At 38.7% G+C, this 20951-nt stretch overlaps 3 protein-coding genes across 3 annotated transcripts; 2 read left to right on the top strand and 1 right to left on the bottom strand.

The window, feature by feature from the left end:
* Nucleotides 1–4484: 4484 nt before the first annotated feature.
* LOC133336701 (N6-adenosine-methyltransferase non-catalytic subunit) lies at nt 4485–5865 on the top strand. The gene is made up of 3 exons (XM_061544981.1): nt 4485–4563; nt 4632–5193; nt 5252–5865. The coding sequence occupies exons 1-3, from the start codon at nt 4498–4500 to the stop codon at nt 5863–5865; spliced, it is 1242 nt and encodes a 413-aa protein (XP_061400965.1). The 5' UTR covers nt 4485–4497.
* An 896-nt stretch (nt 5866–6761) lies between these two features.
* Nucleotides 6762–7251, bottom strand: LOC133336702 (guanine nucleotide exchange factor MSS4 homolog). Its single transcript, XM_061544982.1, has 2 exons — nt 7126–7251; nt 6762–7043 (listed from the first exon to the last, which is right to left on the bottom strand). Exons 1-2 carry the CDS (start codon nt 7249–7251, stop codon nt 6768–6770), a joined length of 402 nt encoding a protein of 133 aa, XP_061400966.1. The 3' UTR covers nt 6762–6767.
* Nucleotides 7252–9234: 1983 nt separating this feature from the next.
* On the top strand, nt 9235–19247 carry LOC133336699 (hepatocyte growth factor-regulated tyrosine kinase substrate). The gene is made up of 7 exons (XM_061544980.1): nt 9235–9347; nt 9685–9769; nt 9843–10107; nt 12950–13186; nt 13250–13375; nt 13485–13601; nt 17559–19247. The coding sequence occupies exons 1-7, from the start codon at nt 9317–9319 to the stop codon at nt 19245–19247; spliced, it is 2550 nt and encodes an 849-aa protein (XP_061400964.1). The 5' UTR covers nt 9235–9316.
* Nucleotides 19248–20951: the final 1704 nt, after the last annotated feature.

Here is a 20951-nt window from a genome sequence, read left to right as displayed (position 1 = left end):
TTTTCAAAAACCACAGAGAGGCCTGTGGCTTCTGTTTTGTAGCATGGGGCAGTGACATGTTAGAAATTCGATACCAATGCGGCTACATGCCTGGTAAATCCATCATAGTCCAGATTTGCACATAGTCCAAATCCTGGAAAAGGCCGCATTCGACAACCCAATCCGCTAAGAGGTGTTTAAAGTCATGTCTGCGTTTGGCATTCCTGCAAAATGTATACGGCTATGCAGGATAACTTTAAGTGGCACAAGGTCAGCAGTTAAAGTCGGAAAGGACCTCTCGGGACCCTTCAATACCGAACGAGGTTCAGACAAGGTGACAGTTTGTCGTGTGACCTTTTTAACATCCTGCTGGAAAAGGGCATATGAGACGCAAAGGTGAACAGAAATTACACTTATACGACATCGACATAATAGGTCGAACGGTAACAGTCACTTTTGAACAAATTGAGAAGAAGTCTGCCAAAGTGGATCTGGAGTAAATAGCGAGAAGACCAAGCTGATGGTATCAACGCACAAGACGTCTAGTAGACTCGGACCAACTGTGAAACTTGAGAACTACAGCTTCGAGGCAGTCAACGATTTTATATACCTTGGTATCGCCATTAATAAAACTAATGATATCAATTTTTAACCTAAAAGAATCTACTCATTTTACATGTTATGCAACTTTTTACTCGAAAACCGTTCCTCAACCCACAAAACTGGTAGAACATTGACTCAAATTTAAGAGAGCACAAAACAAAATGGCGTTCTCTTTGAAAACTTTTTACTCGAGAAATTTGGTCGAGTAAAAATGGTAAACAGGAATGTTATGTTGATTTTGAAGTATTGTATTATTTTGGCATAATTACTAGATTTGCGTTCCCGAACTTTTCAAATTATTTTGTACTCTGAGAGCAATTTTGAAATGTTTCCCTTTTACTAGATTTACTATTAAAAAAAGTACTGGAAAAGACCAATTAATAAAACTAATGATGTCAATTTTTAAATCCGAAGAAGGACAGTGTTGGCCAACAGACTATGGTCTATGTAAGCAGTTTAGAAACAATGCCACCACCCGCCAGACCAAAGTCACACTATACAAGACGCAGATAGTACCCGTGGTGTTATATGGATCTGAAGCATGGGTACTTGCGCAAGCAGATGAGGCTGCTCTTGGAGTGTTCGAGAGAAAAATTCTCAGAAAGATTTATGGGCTGATCTGCGTTGACGGTGAATCTCGGAACATGGTCTTTCAAACTGGAAGAGATGCGCAAAAGGTTGAATATTCCGAACGATTTAAGGAATTTTGAACACAGACTTCAAGATTGAGGGTTATAAAAAAATTCGACCTGTCATAACAGCCAATTAGAAGTTGGCATTCCTGTTTACCATTTTTACACGAACAAATTTTTCGAGTAAAAAGTTTACAAAAAGAATGTCATTTTGTTTATTGTTCTCTTATATTTGGTTCAATGTTTTAGCAGTTTTGTGGGTTCAGGAACGGTTTTCGAGTATAAAGTTGCAAAACTTGCAAAATTAGTAGATTCTTTTAGGTTCTGGAACGGAACTTATGTTTTACTTGCATTTTATCATAAGCATTACTATTGAAAATATAACTTATTAAGTGGTCTTGAAGCAGACAAACCTAATAGCCGTCGTTACGATTTGAAATTTTCAGACGCCGTCTAAATATTAATCGGCGGACAAGGGATTCTGACTTGTCAGTCGTGCAAAGTCGTGCAGGACCTAATACGTATTGGAAAAAGGGATCAAAGGCTATTTAAATAAATCCAATAAGAAAGGTTAATAATTAAGAGAGTTCGGTAAGATTAACAATATGGATTTTTTCAATAACACCGATACATTTTATAGAAAGCCGTTTAAATAACTGCAGTTCGCCGAACCAAGTATGTGTATCCATCATGTAAATGTGTGCGTGTGTATGTGCATATTGCAAAACTTTGCAAAAAATGCAGTACTATTTTTTATAAATTTTCGGAATTAGGGTTTGTCGATTTTTAATCCGTTCATGTAGCCTGATGCAGACAAATTATATAATTTTATTTAAATTAAATATTGCGGATATGTAGTAAAACCTTACGACTAAGTTGATGTGATACATTTCATGCATGTTTGTGCGTGTGTGCAAATTTATACACTGTTTCCTTAATGTCTGCATGCATTGGCTGCATAGTTGTGGTATCTTAAATAGAGTTTTTTTATATTAAAAAATCGGGTTTTAAGAATTCTTTTCAAGAATTTTTAAATGGACTCGGAAGAGTATATCGGTCGTATATATTTAAAATAATCTAATTTTATTATACAAAAAATCATGGAAATAAATATATGCAATTCCATTATAAAAATTAATAAATTATTTCTATATCTACGAATCATTTAGTTATGGCAGCATATTTACCCGAAGATGATGACTGGCCCAACAACGTTCGGCGACATCGTTCAAATGACCGAGGACACAATCGTCAAATTGAACGTAGACACCGTTCTCGATCCGATGATCGTCGTAGTCGTTCCGAGGAACCGGATCGACCAATTGATTGGCAATATTCCTGTTCGATATGTGAGGAAGATCATGCTCTCAGCTCGTGTCGTCGTTTTCGGGAAATGTCCGCTACGAAGCGCTATAAAATTGCAATGCGTGGAGGATATTGCAAGAATTGCTTGGCAAGGAGTCATTTGGCTCCGGCTTGTCCCTCATTGGATGGCTGTCGGATTTGTAATGCTCGTCATCACACTCATTTGCATGGTGCTGTCCAGCTGGGAGAGCAACGTGGACGTACAACAAAGAAATCCACTTCGCGGCGAAGTAATAATCACCAAATAATAATAAGTAATGGATCGTTGCAGGACCTCCAGGACTCACATGATGACTCTCTGAGCAATGAAATAGTACCACAATTCTTTAGGCCACGTCAGGAGAAAATTCAAACTGTATCCACCACCACACCCACTTTAAAATGGGATTTTGTTTTTGTACCAACGGTCACCATAAAGGTAGCTGAGGACACCTTTGACTCATACATAACGGTGAGGGCTCTGCTGAGTCAATCATCGATTATGTCGAAAATTTCCACAACCACTTTTCGTCGTTTGGGCTTAAGTTCATTTAAATATAAGGATGCGAATTTTACAACATTTAATATAATGTCCAGACATGAACGTAGCAACTGGTTGTTGAGGGTACATGCTCTGATTACGGATGAACTACCACGTAGACTCTATTCTGACCCCATTAATGAAGACCCTGTTCGTGATTTTAGCCGCGACAATATAGCCGATGTTGACCCAACTACTAATACACCGATTGACATTGAATTGGGAGCAGACACATATTCGGCCATACGCAGAGATGGCAGTGCCATATTTAGTGGCATTGGTGATGTTCATGCCTATCAAACGGCATTGGGTTATGTTTTTTCGGGACCCATTCGTAATTTGGCAATATACTAATCAATCGGAGTATTTTATGGATTTTATTATTATTATATATATGGAATATATATTATTTGCTGGCCATATAATTATTCGCCTTATGGAAAGGGATAGCTGGTTTTGAACTACAATTTTATTCCGTTTATTATTTTCTGAAAAAATATGAATTATTCGAAATAAAGATTCGCAATGAATTGGAAACATTTTTATGATTTTTTTTCTCTGATAGACCATTTAAAGTAGTCTTTAAAAAATCCACGCCTCCGATAGACCTTAAAAAATATTCTTAGAAAAATCCACGCCTCTGATAGACCTTGAAAAATGTTCTTTAAAAATCCACGTCTCTGATAGACCTTAAAAAATATTCTTTAAAAAATCCACGTCTCTGTTGGTCATAGAAAAAATATTCTTTAAAAATCCACGTCTCTGTTGGTCATTGAAAAAATATTCTTTAAAAAATCCACGCCTCTGTTGGTCATTGAAACAATATTCTTTATTCTGTTGGTCATTGAAAAAATATTCTTTAAAAAATCCACGCCTCTGTTGGTCATTGAAAAAATGTTCTTTAAAAAACCTGCGCCTCTGTTGGTCATTGAAAAAAATATTCTTTAAAAACTCCACGCCTCTGTGGTCCCTTGAACAAATATTCTTTAAAAAATCCAAGAAACTCATGAAAAATATGTATTTTATAACCCTTTTTTATATCAGTTTATTATGGCTACCCCTAACGTTTTAGGGCCGTTATAACTACAAATATGTACAACCAAGCCACGTAAAGCCGGTTAACGCCGCTAGAACGGTACATTGTGTGTGGCTCTGCATTCGTCGTCTCCATCCCACATTATTCGTAAATTTCGTTTCTCCACTTTGACTTCTTCTTTATCGGGCATTTTGTCTCCTGCTTCCATTCGTTAACAGGTGGAACGTTTTTCAATTTTTCTTTGAATCGGTGAAAAAGGCACGAGAAAAGCATTCACTCGGCATAGTCGGCAAAAGGCAAGTTAAACAAAATTAAAATTAATTTGGGAAATTTTTATTAATATTACAACAACTTATAAAGTCATGAGTGATGTCCTGAAAAGTTCGCAGGAGCGATCACGCAAACGTAAACAATTGTTGGCCCAAACAGTAAGTTCTTGAGTGCACAAAAGGAAACCCCCTTTACTAATTGTTATTCCCCCATGTTTTCCATCCAGTTGGGCCTGTCCAGTGTAGATGAACTGAAAATAGCATTAGGAAATAATGATTCGAATAATGGATCAAATTTAAATTCCAATAGTTTTGGTCCGAATACCAGTTCCGTACACAATAGCCAACGATCTCAAGATGATGAAGAGGCTGATGGTGGCGGTGCTAGTGCATCAAAGAAGACACCAGGAGAAATTATATACCGAGATTCATCGACATTTCTGAAGGGAACACAATCGTCCAATCCCCACAATGATTACTGCCAACATTTTGTAGATACCGGTCAAAGGCCGCAAAATTTTATACGTGATGTAGGTTTAGCAGATCGATTTGAGGAGTATCCAAAGCTAAGGGAATTGATACGGCTAAAGGATAAACTCATCCAGGATACGGCCTCACCACCGATGTATCTGAAAGCCGATTTAAAGACTTTGGATGTGAAAACGTTGGGTACCAAATTTGATGTAATACTCATAGAACCGCCACTGGAGGAATATGCAAGGGCGGCACCATCTGTGGCCACGGTGGGTGGAGCTCCACGGGTATTTTGGAACTGGGATGAAATTTTGAGTAAGGAGACATAAAATATAAACCATGTATTTAATTTTAACCACAATTTCCCCCTTAGATCTTGATGTTGGAGAAATTGCTGCCCATCGTTCGTTTGTGTTCCTGTGGTGTGGCTCATCGGAAGGTTTGGATATGGGCCGTAACTGTCTAAAGAAATGGGGTTTTCGACGGTGTGAAGATATCTGTTGGATTCGTACGAATATCAATAAACCCGGTCATTCCAAGCAACTGGAACCCAAGGCAGTATTTCAACGTACCAAGGAACATTGTTTGATGGGCATAAAGGGCACGGTACGACGTTCAACAGATGGTGATTTTATACATGCCAATGTGGATATTGATTTGATCATTTCCGAAGAAGATGAATTTGGTTCATTTGAAAAGCCCATAGAAATATTCCACATCATTGAACATTTTTGTTTGGGTCGCCGTCGTCTGCATTTATTTGGCAGGGATTCAAGTATACGTCCGGGTTGGTTAACCGTTGGCCCAGAATTGACTAATTCGAATTTTAATGCCGAATTATATCAGACATATTTTGCTGAAGCACCTGCAACGGGTTGTACGACACGCATTGAATCGTTAAGACCCAAAAGTCCACCAGCTAATAGTAAGATTATTAGGGGTCGTGGTGGCAGGGGTTTTCCTCGTGGTCGTGGCAGAGGAAGATAGATGAGCGCATGGAGGAGAAAATATTTTGTATTATCAGACATTTTTGTACGTATCACAAAATCAAACGACTACTTAAATATGGCATAAGAATCGCAACAGTTTTTAAGTTAAAAAGTTTTCCTTTTTTTGAGAAATAACTATTTTTTTTCTAGAAATAAAAAAAAACATGAGGAAAGTAAAAATTGAAATTGTTTTTTTAATCTAGGCCATTTGTTGAAGCCTGATATTTTATTATTATTTTTTTTTATAAATCAGAAATTTCTAAGTCCTTAAAAAATATTGTTTACTTAGATCCCTAAAAAATTTTTTTTTTAAATGAACTTGTCTCCGAGGTCCCAGAAAAAGCCTTTTCTTAAAAAAATCCATGCCTCTCTGAAGTCCATAAAAATATTAAAAAATCCACGACATTCAGAAGTCCCTAAAAAGTATTCGTCTCTGAGGTCCTTACAATTTATTTAATCATCCCCTCACCGAGGTCCATACATTTTTTTACCCAACCCCTCACCGAGGTTAATACATTTTTTTTAATCCAACCCCTCACCGAGGTTAATACATTTAAAAAAATCACCGAGGTTAATACATTAAAAAATAAAATCGCCTCACCGAAACATTCCTTTAAAAATAGACGCCTTGGTTAGACGCTGAAAAAATATTCCTTTAAAAATAGACGCCTTGGTTAGGCATTAAAAAAATAATCTTTAAAAATAGACGCCTTGGTTAGGCATTAAAAAAATAATCTTTAAAAAATCCACGCCTTATGTGGTTCTTTTCAAAATCCATGCCATGGTCAGATCAAAAAAATAGACTTTAAAAATACACCCTTTAATTTTAACTCCCTACACCCGACTGTATAAGCGAAACACTTTATAAATTTCCATCTTGGGTCCATTTTTATTTATTATCTATGAATTATTGGTTACAGCCTTTGCCGCCGGTTCCTTGCCATGATGCACTCGCTTCAATGCCAAATAACATTTTTTCGTATCGATATCATGATAGCCCACCGGACCCATATCACAATCGGCACATATCAGAAATTTCCTCTTATCCACTGTATTCGAGAAGCCGATATTTTCGAATGTAAACATATCGTTAATGATCCAGTAGTCACTTAACGATTCGCATTCTATGGTATTGATATCTTTGGTATTTTTCTGATGCATCAGCGGCAGATCGAACTGGAGAAAAAATATCAAGACGAAAAAAAAAACAATTTATCACGTCATGTCGAAGAAAAGGTGGCAGATTGTATTCACTTACCGGTTTACTTTCATAGCTACCCTCTTGTTCCTTTAGCATTAGAGAATTACAAAATCGGCAACGAACTTCCTGTTTATTTTTCCCATTTGATATTTCATCGGTAATACTGCTGGAATCCTGAGACATTTTTTTGGAATTAGAGTTGGGAGATTTTGGGTTCTTTCGGAGCAAAGTAGTGCAATTGATGGTTTTGTGTAATGAACGATGTGAACTAGTTTCACCTAGTTCACTTCTTTTAGTTTAATTGTTCACTTCGCTTACACAGCGATTTACAGAATCGACCACAACAGTGGTCCTAAATCCATCTGTAATTATAACTACATTTACAGTGTATTCCTATTCAGATTGGTTGTGATCGTCTAGGTGGTAGAGTTGTATCCACCATGTGAAGATTAGGATGCATCTATCTGACCTATATCGCTTAATAAGAGATCAAAAAATACCGACTTTTATGGCAGGCATATTGCATGTCGTGGGAGTAGACCTAACACAACATGGAAAATAGAGCCAAAGAGCTCTACATAGTCGGAGCTTTCATACATGGCATAGGCACATTCTCCTGAAGAGATGAATAAGGAAACCTGGTGACAGATACAGAAGGAAGGATCATTTCGCAAAGTTTCTGGACCCCAGGACCAATAAGAGATGACGGTATATAGTGTATACCACCTCGCCAAGATGAGGTCAGAATAGCAATCAATCGGCTGAAGAATAATAAAGCAGCAGGTGCCGATGAACTATTCAAGGACGGGGGGTCAGACGCTGATCAGGAACATGCACCAGCTGTTTAATACAATTTGGCTAGGAGAATGCAAAAAAAAAAGACAAGACGATAAGTGCCAAATATAGACGAATTAGTCTCCGTCCCATCGCATATCAAGTGTTTTTCAGCGTGCTGTGTGAACGCCTGAGGCCAATGGTCAATTACATTATTGGACCATACCAATGCGGCTTCAGACTTGGCAAATCCACCAAAGACTAGATTTTCGCCAAATCCCACGAAAAATACATCGACACATTCCACTTATTCATCGACTACAAAGCAACATTCGACAGCCCAATCCGATCAGAGGTGTTTAAAGCCATGTTTGCGTTTGGCATTCCTGCAAAATTAAATCGGTTCTGCGGGATAACTTTAACTGGCACTAGATTAGCAGTTAAAGTCGGAAAGGACCTCTCGGAGCCCTTTAATAACGAACGAGGATTCAGACAAGGTGACTGTCGTGTGGCCTTGTTAACATCCTGCTGGAAAACGAGAGGCAAAGGTGAACAGAAATGACACTCTGTACACCAAACAACACATGTTACTCGCCTACGCCAATGCTATAAATATAATGGGTCAAACATTGTGAGCGGTAACAACCACCTTTGAACAAATTTAGATGGTGTCTGCCAAAGTAGGTCTGACAGTAAATTAGGAAAAGACCAAGCTGATGGTATTAACGAGCAAGACGTCCAGTAGATTCGTGTCAACTGGAGAAGGGTAGTGTTTGCCAACAGATGCTACTATGGCCTAAGTAAGCAGCAGATGAGGCAGCTCTTGGAGTGTTTGAGAGAATTTTTTTTTGAAAAATCTATGGGAAAGTTCTGTCACAAGCCAGCTAAGTAAATAATAAGAGGCCAACAAAAAACCTATTTTTTTGGCGGTCATATTACATGACCTGAGAGTAGACCGTATACAACTTGGAAAATAGAGTCAAAGACCACCTCTTCAGTCGCAGCTTTCTCACACGAGCATTTTTTTTAAACATTACTATATTGCGGATCTCATGTAATTTGTTTCATGAGATTACTCTAGTGTGAATCAATACTATGCGTGTTTGTGCTGACTGTTATAGTTTTCGTTATTACTGCCATACCATTATCTTAATAATCTGATATCATTTGTTCCAATTAATTAAATTTTTCCAAAAAATTCCCTTTTTTCATTTAAAAGCGTTCCCCACAATGGCGAATTTGATATATCGCACCATCACCTAATGTCATTCACAATAGTCATCTCCAATTGCAGTTTATCGAATAGACAAATATCGCAACTATAGAACCCTAACATTTGACAAGGAAGAAAAAGCAGGAAAATTTGCAAAGCGACTAGCAGAAAAGAAAAACACAGCAACAAAAAATATAGAAAATACAGTGAAAAACACCACCCATTTTTTGTAATTGCAGACAAATTGCAACGAAATACAAAATGTTTCGTACAAATTTTGATAAAAATCTGGGTAAGTTCGCCGGTGCAAAATTTGTTGGTGTTTTCTCGATTTTGCAAAAAAAAAAAAAAAACAAGAAAAAACAAAACCGTAGTGACTCATCAATTAAAGTGATATGAAGAAAAAAAGAAAACAAATTATCACAAAGATCATCCGTCCGTCCAACGGAAAGGGAGCAGTAATCTTTTCCGTTTTATTTCGTATTAAAACAAAAAATAAAACAACAACAACAACATGAACGACAATTATATGAATTGCAATACAAAGAGAAATACGTTTCATTTGAAAAGAACAGAACATTGATAATATCAACACCCTCCCCCTCTCTCTCCCTATTCGTTTTTTCCAGATGGAGCCACAAGCCACCTATTGTTGGAGCCTGAATGGCCATCGATAATGATGTGCTGTGATGCCATTAATCAAAAGGATATAGCGTAAGTTGGAATTTTGTTATATTAATATTTGATTTTTAAATTTAAATATTTGTTTGTGTGTGTTTTTTTCCAGACCCAAAAATGCCTTTGCAGCCATCAAAAAGAAACTGAACTCCACAAATCCCCACACTGCCTACTATGCTTGTCTGGTATTGGAATCAGTTGTGAAAAATTGTGGTACACCAATGCATGATGAAGTTTTTACCAAAGAAAATTGCACTATGTTGAGTCAATTTTTGGAACAGACCACTCATGATAATGTCCGGGCAAAATTATTGGAGTTGATCCAGACATGGGCATATGCATTTCGCAATTCCGAAAGATATCAAGCTATAAAGGTGAGTGCGAAAGTGATTCTAAAGTGTTATTAAAATAATAGGGAGGAGTAAAGCAATTAGTGAACCAAAATCGGACTTAAAAAATTCAAACGAAATTCTACTAAATCATTTTGAAAACGCATCATCGAACCAATTTTTGGTACCTTCATAAATGCCATGGCTAATTTTCGTATTAGAATTTGATATCCAAGGAGTCCCAAATTAGAGCCAATTAGTTAATAACGTGCCAAAGTACAGGGGACTATCTAAAAAAAGTGCACCAATATTTATAATTTTTTTACGAATATTTGCTACCTTATGAGCATTCAAAACTCCCCAAAATTCCGAATAAAAGGTGGTAACGTTACTATGGAAAACGAGAACACATCCCTCCGGCCGAGTTTGAAACGTTGTATAATCAACTATATGTGTGGACGTCAGTCGTACGTGGATTTCAGGAATAAGAAGTCCAAACCCCGTAGAGTTAAACATGGAGTATCCAGGGTGGAATGATTTCTCCGGAACTGTTTAACGTCTACCTTTCCGGTATTCCACGTCCTCCGGACGGCATAGAAATCGTTACATATGCAGATGATTATACGATCATGGTGTCTGTTCCCATTGTTAAGGACATATGTGTGAGGTTGAACGCCTATCTCATCGAATTAACAGCCTTCTTTAAAGCGAGGAATATGAAAATATCCGCCACGAAGTCGCCAACCCCATTATTACCACATGGAGTGTAGTGATAAAAGCATTTGAGGAGCTTGATATGGGAGCAATTTAATATTTTCCACTCTCATTGAGTAGAAAATCTCCCTACCAAAAATGATCAACATTGGCCCATGGGTCCGCGTAGCCCCCACATATTGAAAACCCCCATTATTCGATATTTTGGACGCTTCTTAAACCAAATTGGCTTGAATTTGTTTTTTTTTAGGTTCTCATTAAGTGTGATAAGTTTCGTGAAAATCGGTTCAGATTTAGATATAGCTCCCATATATATTTTCGTCGGATTTAAGGTAAATGGTGCACCAAAGTCCTTCTATATCTTTCGATTTGTGCGAAATTTGGCATTGTGTACTGAATTGAGTCTAGAATGATGTCTGCTAAGCTTCGTAAAAATCGGTTAAGATTTAGATATAGTTCCAATATTTTTCGTCATATTTTAACTGAACTGCATCTAGAATGATGTGTGAAAATCGGTTCAGATTTAGATATAGCTTCCATTTATATTTTCCTTCGATTTTTTGTAAAGTGTACACTAAAGACCCAAAGTGGTGAAGAGTATCATAGTCGGCCCTGTCCGACATAACTACTTTCCTTACTGGTTATACCCTACACAAATATGTTGTCAGGGTATTATTGCTATGTGCAGCCCCAAGAGTTTGTAACGCCGTGAAATATTGGTCCTAGACCCACCTTCAAGTACACCGGCCATATCTCGACTAGCTGAGTCGATCTAGACATGTGAGTCCGTCCGTCTGTCCATTATAATTTTAAACACGATAAAGGTCACAGTTATGAACCAATCTTCAAAAAATTTTGAGTGTAGGATGGGTTCTGTACAATGAAGACCCCTATTGTTTTTGGGAAAGATCGGTTAATATTTATGGGATTAAATGGACCAAATACTTAATTTTTGCCGGTTTTTCTGGTCGGTCCAGATGCCGCTATTATGGCCCGAACATCGTGAAATTTTACATGGAGTAGGAGATCGGGCCAAAGAATGAGCATGTTTGTTTGGATATAGATCGGTCATTATTTAGAGGGTCAAATGGACCCTGACTTTTGTGCGAAAAATTAAAAAATTGTATTCTATGCCGTATATATCAACTCCGGAAGGGCATAGACCCAAAAAGTTGATAGTATATCCATGAGGAGTGGTTGACCTTTAAATTGATACCAATTATATTGTCGTATGTTCTCATATGTGGAGTTACACTTAAATATTTACAGGTGATAACGTATTCAGATATTATTTAGTAACCCATTACCACACTAGAGGCCGGAAATATAGCTCTGATCTCTTTACAATTTTCCATGAGAATCCATGTATGTTCAAGGACAACGCCTATAATTTTCGGTGATGATCAGATAATAACTTTCGGTTGGACTGATCCGAGAACTTAATTTTTTGTATTATTTCGAGTCGATCTATAGCCCACAATTGAAAGCCGAACATCGCAACACAACTCACGGTGAAGGGAATATGGCCAAGAATTGTATTGAATATTAGTAATATTGGTTGACCTTTAATCGGTCATGAGAGTGTAAATATTGCGAAATATTGCCCAAGCTAAGAATATAGAACTACAGAAAATTAGATTTTCGTGGAAATTGTGTAGTGTATCATATGTCCGACTATACTGCTCCGCTCACTAGTTTTATGTTGATTTTGTTTAAAATTCCCGTATAATAGAGAGGAAAATCGAACGGATGGTAAAACAAAGACCCTACGTATTTCCGAACGATGCGAACGATTTCCTCCTCGGTTTCTTGCTTTCTCTTTTCAATTTTCTCCAACCCCTTTCAAAACCAAAGACAAAAGCATGACTGTTAGACGTTATCATATGATTTGAACTTTTGTTTTGAATGTCAATGGACATCAACAACACAATGAATAATTAAATTAGAATACAGTGTGCGCAGTGCCAACATTGGAGAACCAACCCATACAAAGGCAGCAAACAATTGGCTATAATTGAATAGCAAACTTTTTTCAATTACAATTAATTTTAAATTTTTGAAATGAGTTCGGAAGAAGAATTAGAAGTAGAAGATCTTCAGAAGGAGGTTCATTTATTTGTATTTTTTGTTTTACAAAATATATTAATCTATTTTTTCATTTCACTCCTTACAGGACACAATGACCATACTAAAGACCAAAGGCCATCAATTTCCCGAACTCAAGGAGGCTGATGCCATGTTTGCCATGGATACAGCACCCAATTGGACAGATGGTAAAAAATGTCATCGTTGTCGTGATGATTTTACCTTTACCAATCGTAAACACCATTGTCGCAATTGTGGTCAGGTGTTTTGTGGCCAATGTACAAGTAAATCGTGTCCCCTACCCAAATTTGGTATTGAAAAGGATGTAAGTTAAAATATAATTTTGTTAAAGTCAAAAATATTGAAAATTGTTTATTTTATTTCCTAGGTCCGTGTCTGCGATGGGTGTTATGCCCAGTTGCAACGGCCCACATCGGCTAAGGCCACTGGACGCCCAGGAGAAACCGATTTACCAGCTGAATATTTAAACAGTTCTTTGGCCCAACAAGTTCAGGTGAGTAATGTTGGTATTAATTTTTATTTTTCTTGTTCTTCCTCCTCCCCAATATTTTCCATGTTATCGTATTTGTTTATTTTTTGTTTTGTTTGTTCCTCCCGCACAGACACCACCACGAAAAACCGAACAAGAATTGAAGGAAGAAGAAGAATTGCAATTGGCATTGGCTCTGAGTCAATCGGAGGCAGAAAGTAAAAAGCAACAACAACAGCAGCAACAACAGGTAATTTTAAATATTTGATTTATTAACACTTGTATTTTTTCTTAAATTGTTATCTTATCGCAACGCGTCGGAGAATGGAAGCAATGGGATTTAGTGAAAGTAATGAAAATTATAAACAAAATTGTAGCAACAACTTACCTTTATTCTTGTGACTAGACTGCAGTGGCGAGCAGTTGTTTTGTAAAGCATTCGGAAATAGACACAAATATTATCGATTAAATTATTGTTTGTGTGGTGACACATATCTTTTATGAGCTGAAAGAGAAAGAAAAATGTAATAGTCGCTGAATTAGATTGAAGACTAAAAAATTGATAAAAAGTAAATCAGTGTTCAAGGATTATTAGTTCGCAAATGGGTTAGTAAAAACACTTGCCAGAAAAAAATATTCCATGGACGTCGGCACGAATTGTATAATATTTAACATCGCCAAAGAGCTTCAAAAAAGCGGGTCATGTAAGCTGCTATATTTGCATTCCAATGAAAATCGGATATAAGCTCTGGAACGAGCCGAGTTTATCTCGGACATGAATTGTCAACTTCGACGATATGCGTGGATAATACAGCGCTTCATATATTAAAGAAAATTAGATTCGTCACGTGTTATATGTCGTCAACATTCCTATACGTTTGCGAAACATGGACAATAAAAGCTGCCGACAAAAGAAAATTGAATGGTTTTGAAATATGAAAATATCGGAGAAGTTGGAAAATTCCGTGGACGATAAAGTAAAAAAAACGAGGCAGCAAACCAATCCGTTTGAAAACTATTTAATTGTAATTGTATGATCACATTTATCCGAATGCGGATTGGCAAATAATGAAGAGTATATTTAACACGGACAAAAAGTTCCAAAATGTGACGGCCGTTTAAACAACTACATCCGAGTTCCAACGAAAATCGTATCTGCGCTGATTTCATCCCGCCAAGTGATTGGTTTTCCCAAGTAGAACAAACCGATTTTCTTAGGATCCTATTGATCATAGCTGGTATTGAGCAGAATTCCCATCCCATTTCCACCAAGGCCTCCTTCTGTTTCGAGTATTAAAACGGAAGTCGTTGCTCTGACTTACCCGGTGACCGGAAAAATACCTATGTAACAAACTGTTGTGATACCTTTCGCACAACAAATGCTCAAGTGACATTTTGAGACCACACCATAAGCCATTCTTCAGTTTATAAAAACGTCATCATGTTGAATATGGCATATTTATTATGTAACACGGCCAAGATTGATCTGTAGTCTTCAGAATGTCAATTACACCTTGTCAAGACAACCTGATGCTCAACAAAGCCCTCAGTACATCTTGACACTACTAGGCAACTTCAATGCACAATATGAGTTGTGACATTCCGTCCTAGGTAATGAGCAATGCTGACAGGAAAAAATTATAGTTCATAACATTTTGCACGATGAATCACAGTTCGCCAGATAAAATCCTTTTGTCACCGGTTTAATAAATTACGTTAATAAGCAGCCCGACATGTCCATCAGCAGACTACCCCATTTAATTACTTCGGAACGCTGCACTCCTTAATCATAGGAAAGCCAAAAGACAGGGTTACGAAGAGTTCCCCCGACACTGCTTCAGAGAACTTTCTGATGTTCGGCTAGCAAAGGAAATTCGGAGACATAGTGTAAGTTGCAGATCCTAGTTAAATACTCGAGATGACACACAATTTTCCAGCAGATAGTGTTGGACTGATTAATTGGCAGGATGAGCTCTGTCGTCCATATTCCACATATCTCAAAGTCGGGGATTAGTGGCGTAGCATAAGCGGAAATACTAAAATGTTAAGTCGATCTCGAAATTTGAAAATAAGGATGATAATAACTCTTAACGTGGTAAAGGAAAAGATGTGCAAATATATAAACCGAAAATTTGTCGATCATCTCATATTTCATTGGTAATACCGAAGGATTGTATTGCTACTAAAGGCAGGAAAGAATACCAGATGTAGGCATTACTCCTTCCCTAGCACAAGGGAAAGCTATCCAGTTGCAGATCATGGATTCTGTAAACATCATATGTACAACAGTGTATATTTTATCTTCGCGCTAAACCAGAACAGATTAAACATGTGGTGGTAGCGCTTGACCTATCGCTGCCGTCTATTATCCATCTCTGTTTGACGATATTGAGAATACTAGCCTCCAGCCAAGTTTGAGACGTTGGATAAATAATTATAAGTGTGAATGGCAGTCGTACGTTGTTCTCCGAAAGAGAAAGTCCAAATGATTGATGTCGTCCAAATCGTACTCTAAACATAATGACAACCGAGAAAAGAATGTTACTTAACGTGCAGGTCGAGAAGCTACAATTCCGAACACCAAACAACATTCTCAATATCACAAAAGAACAGTAACAAGTACTAGCAAAACAACTGAAGAGATCAGCAAGAACAGATTAAAGAAAATTGTACAATCTGGCGGAAACAGTCGAGGAAACAGCTAGCCTGAATGAAAATATTCTAACAAACAATGATAAACAAACTCAAAGATGGAGAAAACATTTCTATGAAAACAGTAAATCCGGAAACACCACTGAAAATAACGAAATGTACAAAAGCAGTTCGATAGAAAATACACTGAATATATCGTGCAACCCTCCCAGCTCAAAGGAAATAAAAGAGGTAATAGAACGATTAAAACGTAACAAATCAGCAGGAGAAGATGATTTACCGGCGAAAGTGCTAAAAGCCAACGACAGAGAAAGAGACTACGGCGGCTGGTTCTATGTATCGGATTGAATCGGAGATGAACTCCGACCAGAGGCTACCACCTCAACATATACATGTTGGTGTGCGTCATTTTTGGTTTTGTAGTGTTTCCCGGAACCGCATCCTTCTCGGTGAGATGCAATTGATGTAGATAATGGGTGTCTGTTCGACGTTGCTCTGAACTAATATCCAACATGCAGTAAAAAATTAGAAGATCTGGAAAGATTGGCTAGCAATGTTGGACTTGTGATTAATATCAAGAAAAGTAAGACCATGAAAATTAACAACACCAGTAGGAAAAGCATCATGCTACAAGGTCAAGCAATTGGATACGTTGATTGCTTCTGGTACCTAGGAAGCACTATAACTACAATTGGTGTTGAAGAAATAGACATAATCAATACGAAACCGAAGCGAAAGATCATTCGGTCGATTGCAAGGTTTATGGAGAAACTCAAATATATCTAGGAAAACCAAGCTTAAAATATTCGAAGCCTGTATGATGTAGATTCTGCTATACGGTAGTGAAACCTGGCTTGTGTTAAACACCATCGCGCCAAAGCTACAGGTATTCATAAACAAATGCCTCAGGATCATATGCGGAATATTCTGGCCCTACATTATAAGTAACGTAGAACTGTGAAACCTTATGAACCCATATAAAAGCAGATTGAACGTAGGGAATGGATATGGATTGACCACACTTTATGAAAAAAAAAAATGTCCATAGCATAACTAAAATGGCGCTTGAATAAAATCCCCTAAAATGTAATCAAGGCAGCTCTTGGGGTGCAGTCAAAGAAATTTGGTTGATTATAAAGCGATATGTCGGTCTGTTGCTAATTAGGAGAAAACGAAAATTCTTCCTTACCTCAACATAGCATAATTCTTATGGAGATTTGGAAATATCAAAATAAACAATCGATGAAACAACGAGCATCGATCCCTATCAAACGATGCCACAAAGAGCACGATTATCGAGTTTATATTGGAATTGCTCTTTCAGTTGTTTTTTAGATTGAGATTTCATTGCTTTATTTGAACTTGTTTAGAAACTCGGGTTTTGATTCAATCAGAGAAGACTGACACATCAATAACTAGGCTAGGAGCATAAGTTTTACTAAAATAATATTTAACCTCAGGCATTATTTTATTCGAGTGCCAAAATATGTTACCTTTTTTCCAACACAAATTGTCTATTACGAAAATAACCATTTTAAAATTCCTCCTTTTCCAGACAATTGCTGCCTATCGTTTGCAACAACGTTCACCTAGTCCTGAAGCACCACCGGCACCCAAAGAACCCCAACCCGAAGAAACTAATCCCGATTTGGCCAAATATTTAAATCGCAGCTATTGGGAGCAACGTAAAGTTAGCGATTCACCAATGGCAAGCCCATCGGCACCCAGCCCTATGCCGGCAACACCACAACCCCAAGGGATGATGGGGCCACAGCAACAACAAACGCAATCGCAACAGCAACCATTGACTGCCAATGACTTTCGTCCCAAATCAACTGATGAACAAAAAATCGATGAATTTGCCGCCAATATGCGTGCCCAGGTGGAGATATTTGTTAATCGCATGAAATCGAATTCGAGTAGAGGTCGCAGCATTGCCAACGACAGTTCGGTGCAAACCTTGTTTATGACATTGACCAATTTACATTCGCAACAGTTGTCGTTCATCAAAGAGTTGGACGACAAACGGATGTGGTATGAACAGTTACAGGATAAGTTGGCACAAATCAAGGACTCACGAGCCGCCCTGGATGATCTACGAAATGAACATGCTGAAAATTTGAGACGTATGGCCGAAGAGCAGGAACGTCAACGACAGATACAAATGGCCCAGAAGTTGGAAATAATGCGCAAAAAGAAACAGGAATATCTGCAATATCAACGCCAGCTGGCACTGCATCGTATTCAGGAACAGGAACGGGAAATGCAACTGCGTCAGGAACAACAAATGGCCCAATATCGTATGAATCAGACAGCATTTCCATTTATGCCCGCCATGGCCGGCATGCCGCCACAAGGGTCACCATCTCAGCAGCCGCAACATCTGGCGGGAATTCAACCACCAGGTGTCTATAATCCATACTCTCCTAGTGCCACAACAACAGCTGGAGCAGCCATGGTGGGTGGTATGCCTCCTTATCATACTACCCAGGCTGCGGCGGCTGCTATGACGGGTATGCAATATCCTAGTATGCCACCTCAGGGTTTGCCACAGGCTGGTAATATGATGATGCAACAGCAGCAACCGGGGCCACTAAATCAACCACATGTCATGCAAAATCACATGCCACAAGCTGGCGGCATGATGCCACAACCACAGCAGCAACAACAATCTCAGCCACATCAACCGCAACCAGGACCACCAATGGCAGCAGGAGGAGAACCACAATCACAGCAGCAACAACAACAACAACCTATGCCCACACATAACCATCACGTTCCTCAGGTCAACAATCAAATACCAGTGACAAATAACCAAGCCATGCCGCAAGGACCAGGACCACAATTATCGGCGATGAGAGGAGCACCTGTACCACATCCACCCCACATGGCTCATGTTATGCTGCAGCAACAACAACATCTAATGCATGGCCAATCACCCATACCAAATATAGGAAATTTACCAGGACCCCAAGCCAATCCAATGACCACCATTTCTTCACCACAAATCCAACAACAACAGCAGCAGCAACAGGTTGCTGCATCTCTACCACCGCAGACACCCCAACAAGTTCCAGCCCCACAACCCCAACCACAAATGCAACCACCACCACCACAAATGCAGGCGGCCACACAAATTCAAGCTGTACAATCGGCCCCGGCACCTCCACAACATGAACCCGAACCAGCAGCACCACCAGCACATGAAGAACCGGCCACTGCCGAATTGATTAGTTTCGATTAAATGGTCGCATGACAGGGAATGACGGAATGTAGTGGACAAAAATATTAATAAAGTGTTGAAGAAATAGAATTTAATTTTCGGTCATATGCTTTGCATTCCCTATTATGTCTATATTGTGTATTATTATTACTACTACTCTACAACTATTATTATTATTATTATTATTCTTATAAAAAATATTATTATTATTATTGTATTATTATTTTAAATTATAACGATGGATATCAAAGGAACTATGTAGGTTCAAAAACTAATTATTTTATGAAATAAAAAAAATGAAAACGAACATTTCTAAAATAAATCAATTTGGATATACTCAGATACGGATTTTCAATTCAGAACATGCGAAATGGAACCAAACAAAATAATCAATCCGATTCTTCTCGGCCTGCGGCTGCCAACCCAGTTATATATTTATTGTTTTTCTGTTTTGGGAGCAACATATCCCGGAATGCTTGCTCCGGAATTATTTGGCCCGTGCCGGGATCGAACAAAACCCCGGGCCGTGGTTCTGTTCGGTTTGCCAGAACATCATTCACCACTGGTCAGTGTCGGTGAGATGTAATGGGTGAGTGGGTGAACTTCAGGAATTGTTCCGGGTTGGCCCTATTGCGAGATTACAGCGAAAGGTATTACGTTGCCTCGTGCTGCGACAGCGCAATCCCCAGCAAGTCTTCTACGACGTCATCTTCTTCGTCGGAGTAAGGAACTCCACCGCAGTCTTCTCAACAGCAACCAAATATGCAGCACTTAACACTGCACGTTGCTGTTCCCACCCCACCAGTGGATCGTTTCTGCAATTTAATTGCAACGGTCTTCGAGGAAAAATAGATGAGATAGTGGACTTTATGAATCGGAAGAATATTATGGTCGCGGCGGTGCGGGAAACCAAGCTCAATGAAAATTGTAGCCTACCGCGTTGTGATGGTTACAACGTGCTGAGGAAGAATCCCACCAAAAAGTGGAGGTGGAGGCCTAACATTCCTTATGCACCACTCTGTTCAATACAGGGCTATCTCGTTTGAGCTTGACTCTAGTGACCCATACATGGAATGTATGGGGGTAGCAGTTAAATGTGGTACTGCCGAGGTAGAGGTGCTTAACGTGTACATACCGCCGATTAATAGCTGTGAACCGCGTTATTTGGCCGTCATTAATTGCCCCTACCAGAATAAGGGGAGAGTGTCACAGTTCGCCAGACATAAACATTGTGTCACCAGGTCTGATAAATGACGTCAGCTGGCAGCCCGTCATTTCTCTTGGCTCAGACCACATAATCGTCTCCATTAGCAGACCGCCCGATTTCGTCATCTCTGAACGCCGCACATTCCTTAACCATAGAAAAGCCAACTGGCAAGGATTCATAGAGTTCACCAACTAGCGCTACCAAGAACTTTCCATTCCTTCTGATGTACAGGAAAGGAAATTCCGAGGCATCAATACAGCTGTAGCTGCTAGAATTATACATGGTGGTCGAATACCCGAAATAAGACCTAATTTCCCAGCAGAATCAGTTGGTCTAGCAAACGAGCGTGATGAGCTCCGTCGATCTAACCCAGCAGATCCCAGGGTCAGGGAACTTACGTTGGAGGTCAGCAGATTTGTCGCGGAACACAAGATGAATAAATGGTTGGAGCATCTGAAGAGTTGCAACATTGGTACCGGAGTAAGTAAACTGTGAGCAACGGTTAAGTCGCTCTCGAA

This window comes from Musca vetustissima, unplaced genomic scaffold (genome assembly GCF_032173495.1).
Source record: "Musca vetustissima isolate MV318-11 ecotype Yass unplaced genomic scaffold, APGP_CSIRO_Mvet_v1 utg16456, whole genome shotgun sequence".
Lineage (NCBI taxonomy): Eukaryota > Metazoa > Arthropoda > Insecta > Diptera > Muscidae > Musca > Musca vetustissima.
Note: the sequence above shows the minus strand (reverse complement) of the source record. Positions and strands in the feature narration are given on the sequence as shown.

What these genes read in the sequence shown, in the direction of transcription:
- LOC133336702 (XM_061544982.1), bottom strand. Translation starts at nt 7,251, where the DNA reads ATGTCTCAGGATTCCAGCAGTATTACCGATGAAATATCAAATGGGAAA. An exon ending in GTAGCTATGAAAGTAAACCG is followed by an intron (nt 7,044 to 7,125) that starts GTAAGTGAATAC and finishes TTTTTTCTCCAG; the next exon opens with TTCGATCTGCCGCTGATGCA.
- LOC133336701 (XM_061544981.1), top strand. Translation starts at nt 4,498, where the DNA reads ATGAGTGATGTCCTGAAAAGTTCGCAGGAGCGATCACGCAAACGTAAA. An exon ending in AACAATTGTTGGCCCAAACA is followed by an intron (nt 4,564 to 4,631) that starts GTAAGTTCTTGA and finishes TTTTCCATCCAG; the next exon opens with TTGGGCCTGTCCAGTGTAGA. An exon ending in GAACTGGGATGAAATTTTGA is followed by an intron (nt 5,194 to 5,251) that starts GTAAGGAGACAT and finishes TTTCCCCCTTAG; the next exon opens with ATCTTGATGTTGGAGAAATT.
- LOC133336699 (XM_061544980.1), top strand. Translation starts at nt 9,317, where the DNA reads ATGTTTCGTACAAATTTTGATAAAAATCTGG. An exon ending in AAAGATATCAAGCTATAAAG is followed by an intron (nt 10,108 to 12,949) that starts GTGAGTGCGAAA and finishes CACTCCTTACAG; the next exon opens with GACACAATGACCATACTAAA. An exon ending in CTTTGGCCCAACAAGTTCAG is followed by an intron (nt 13,376 to 13,484) that starts GTGAGTAATGTT and finishes CCTCCCGCACAG; the next exon opens with ACACCACCACGAAAAACCGA.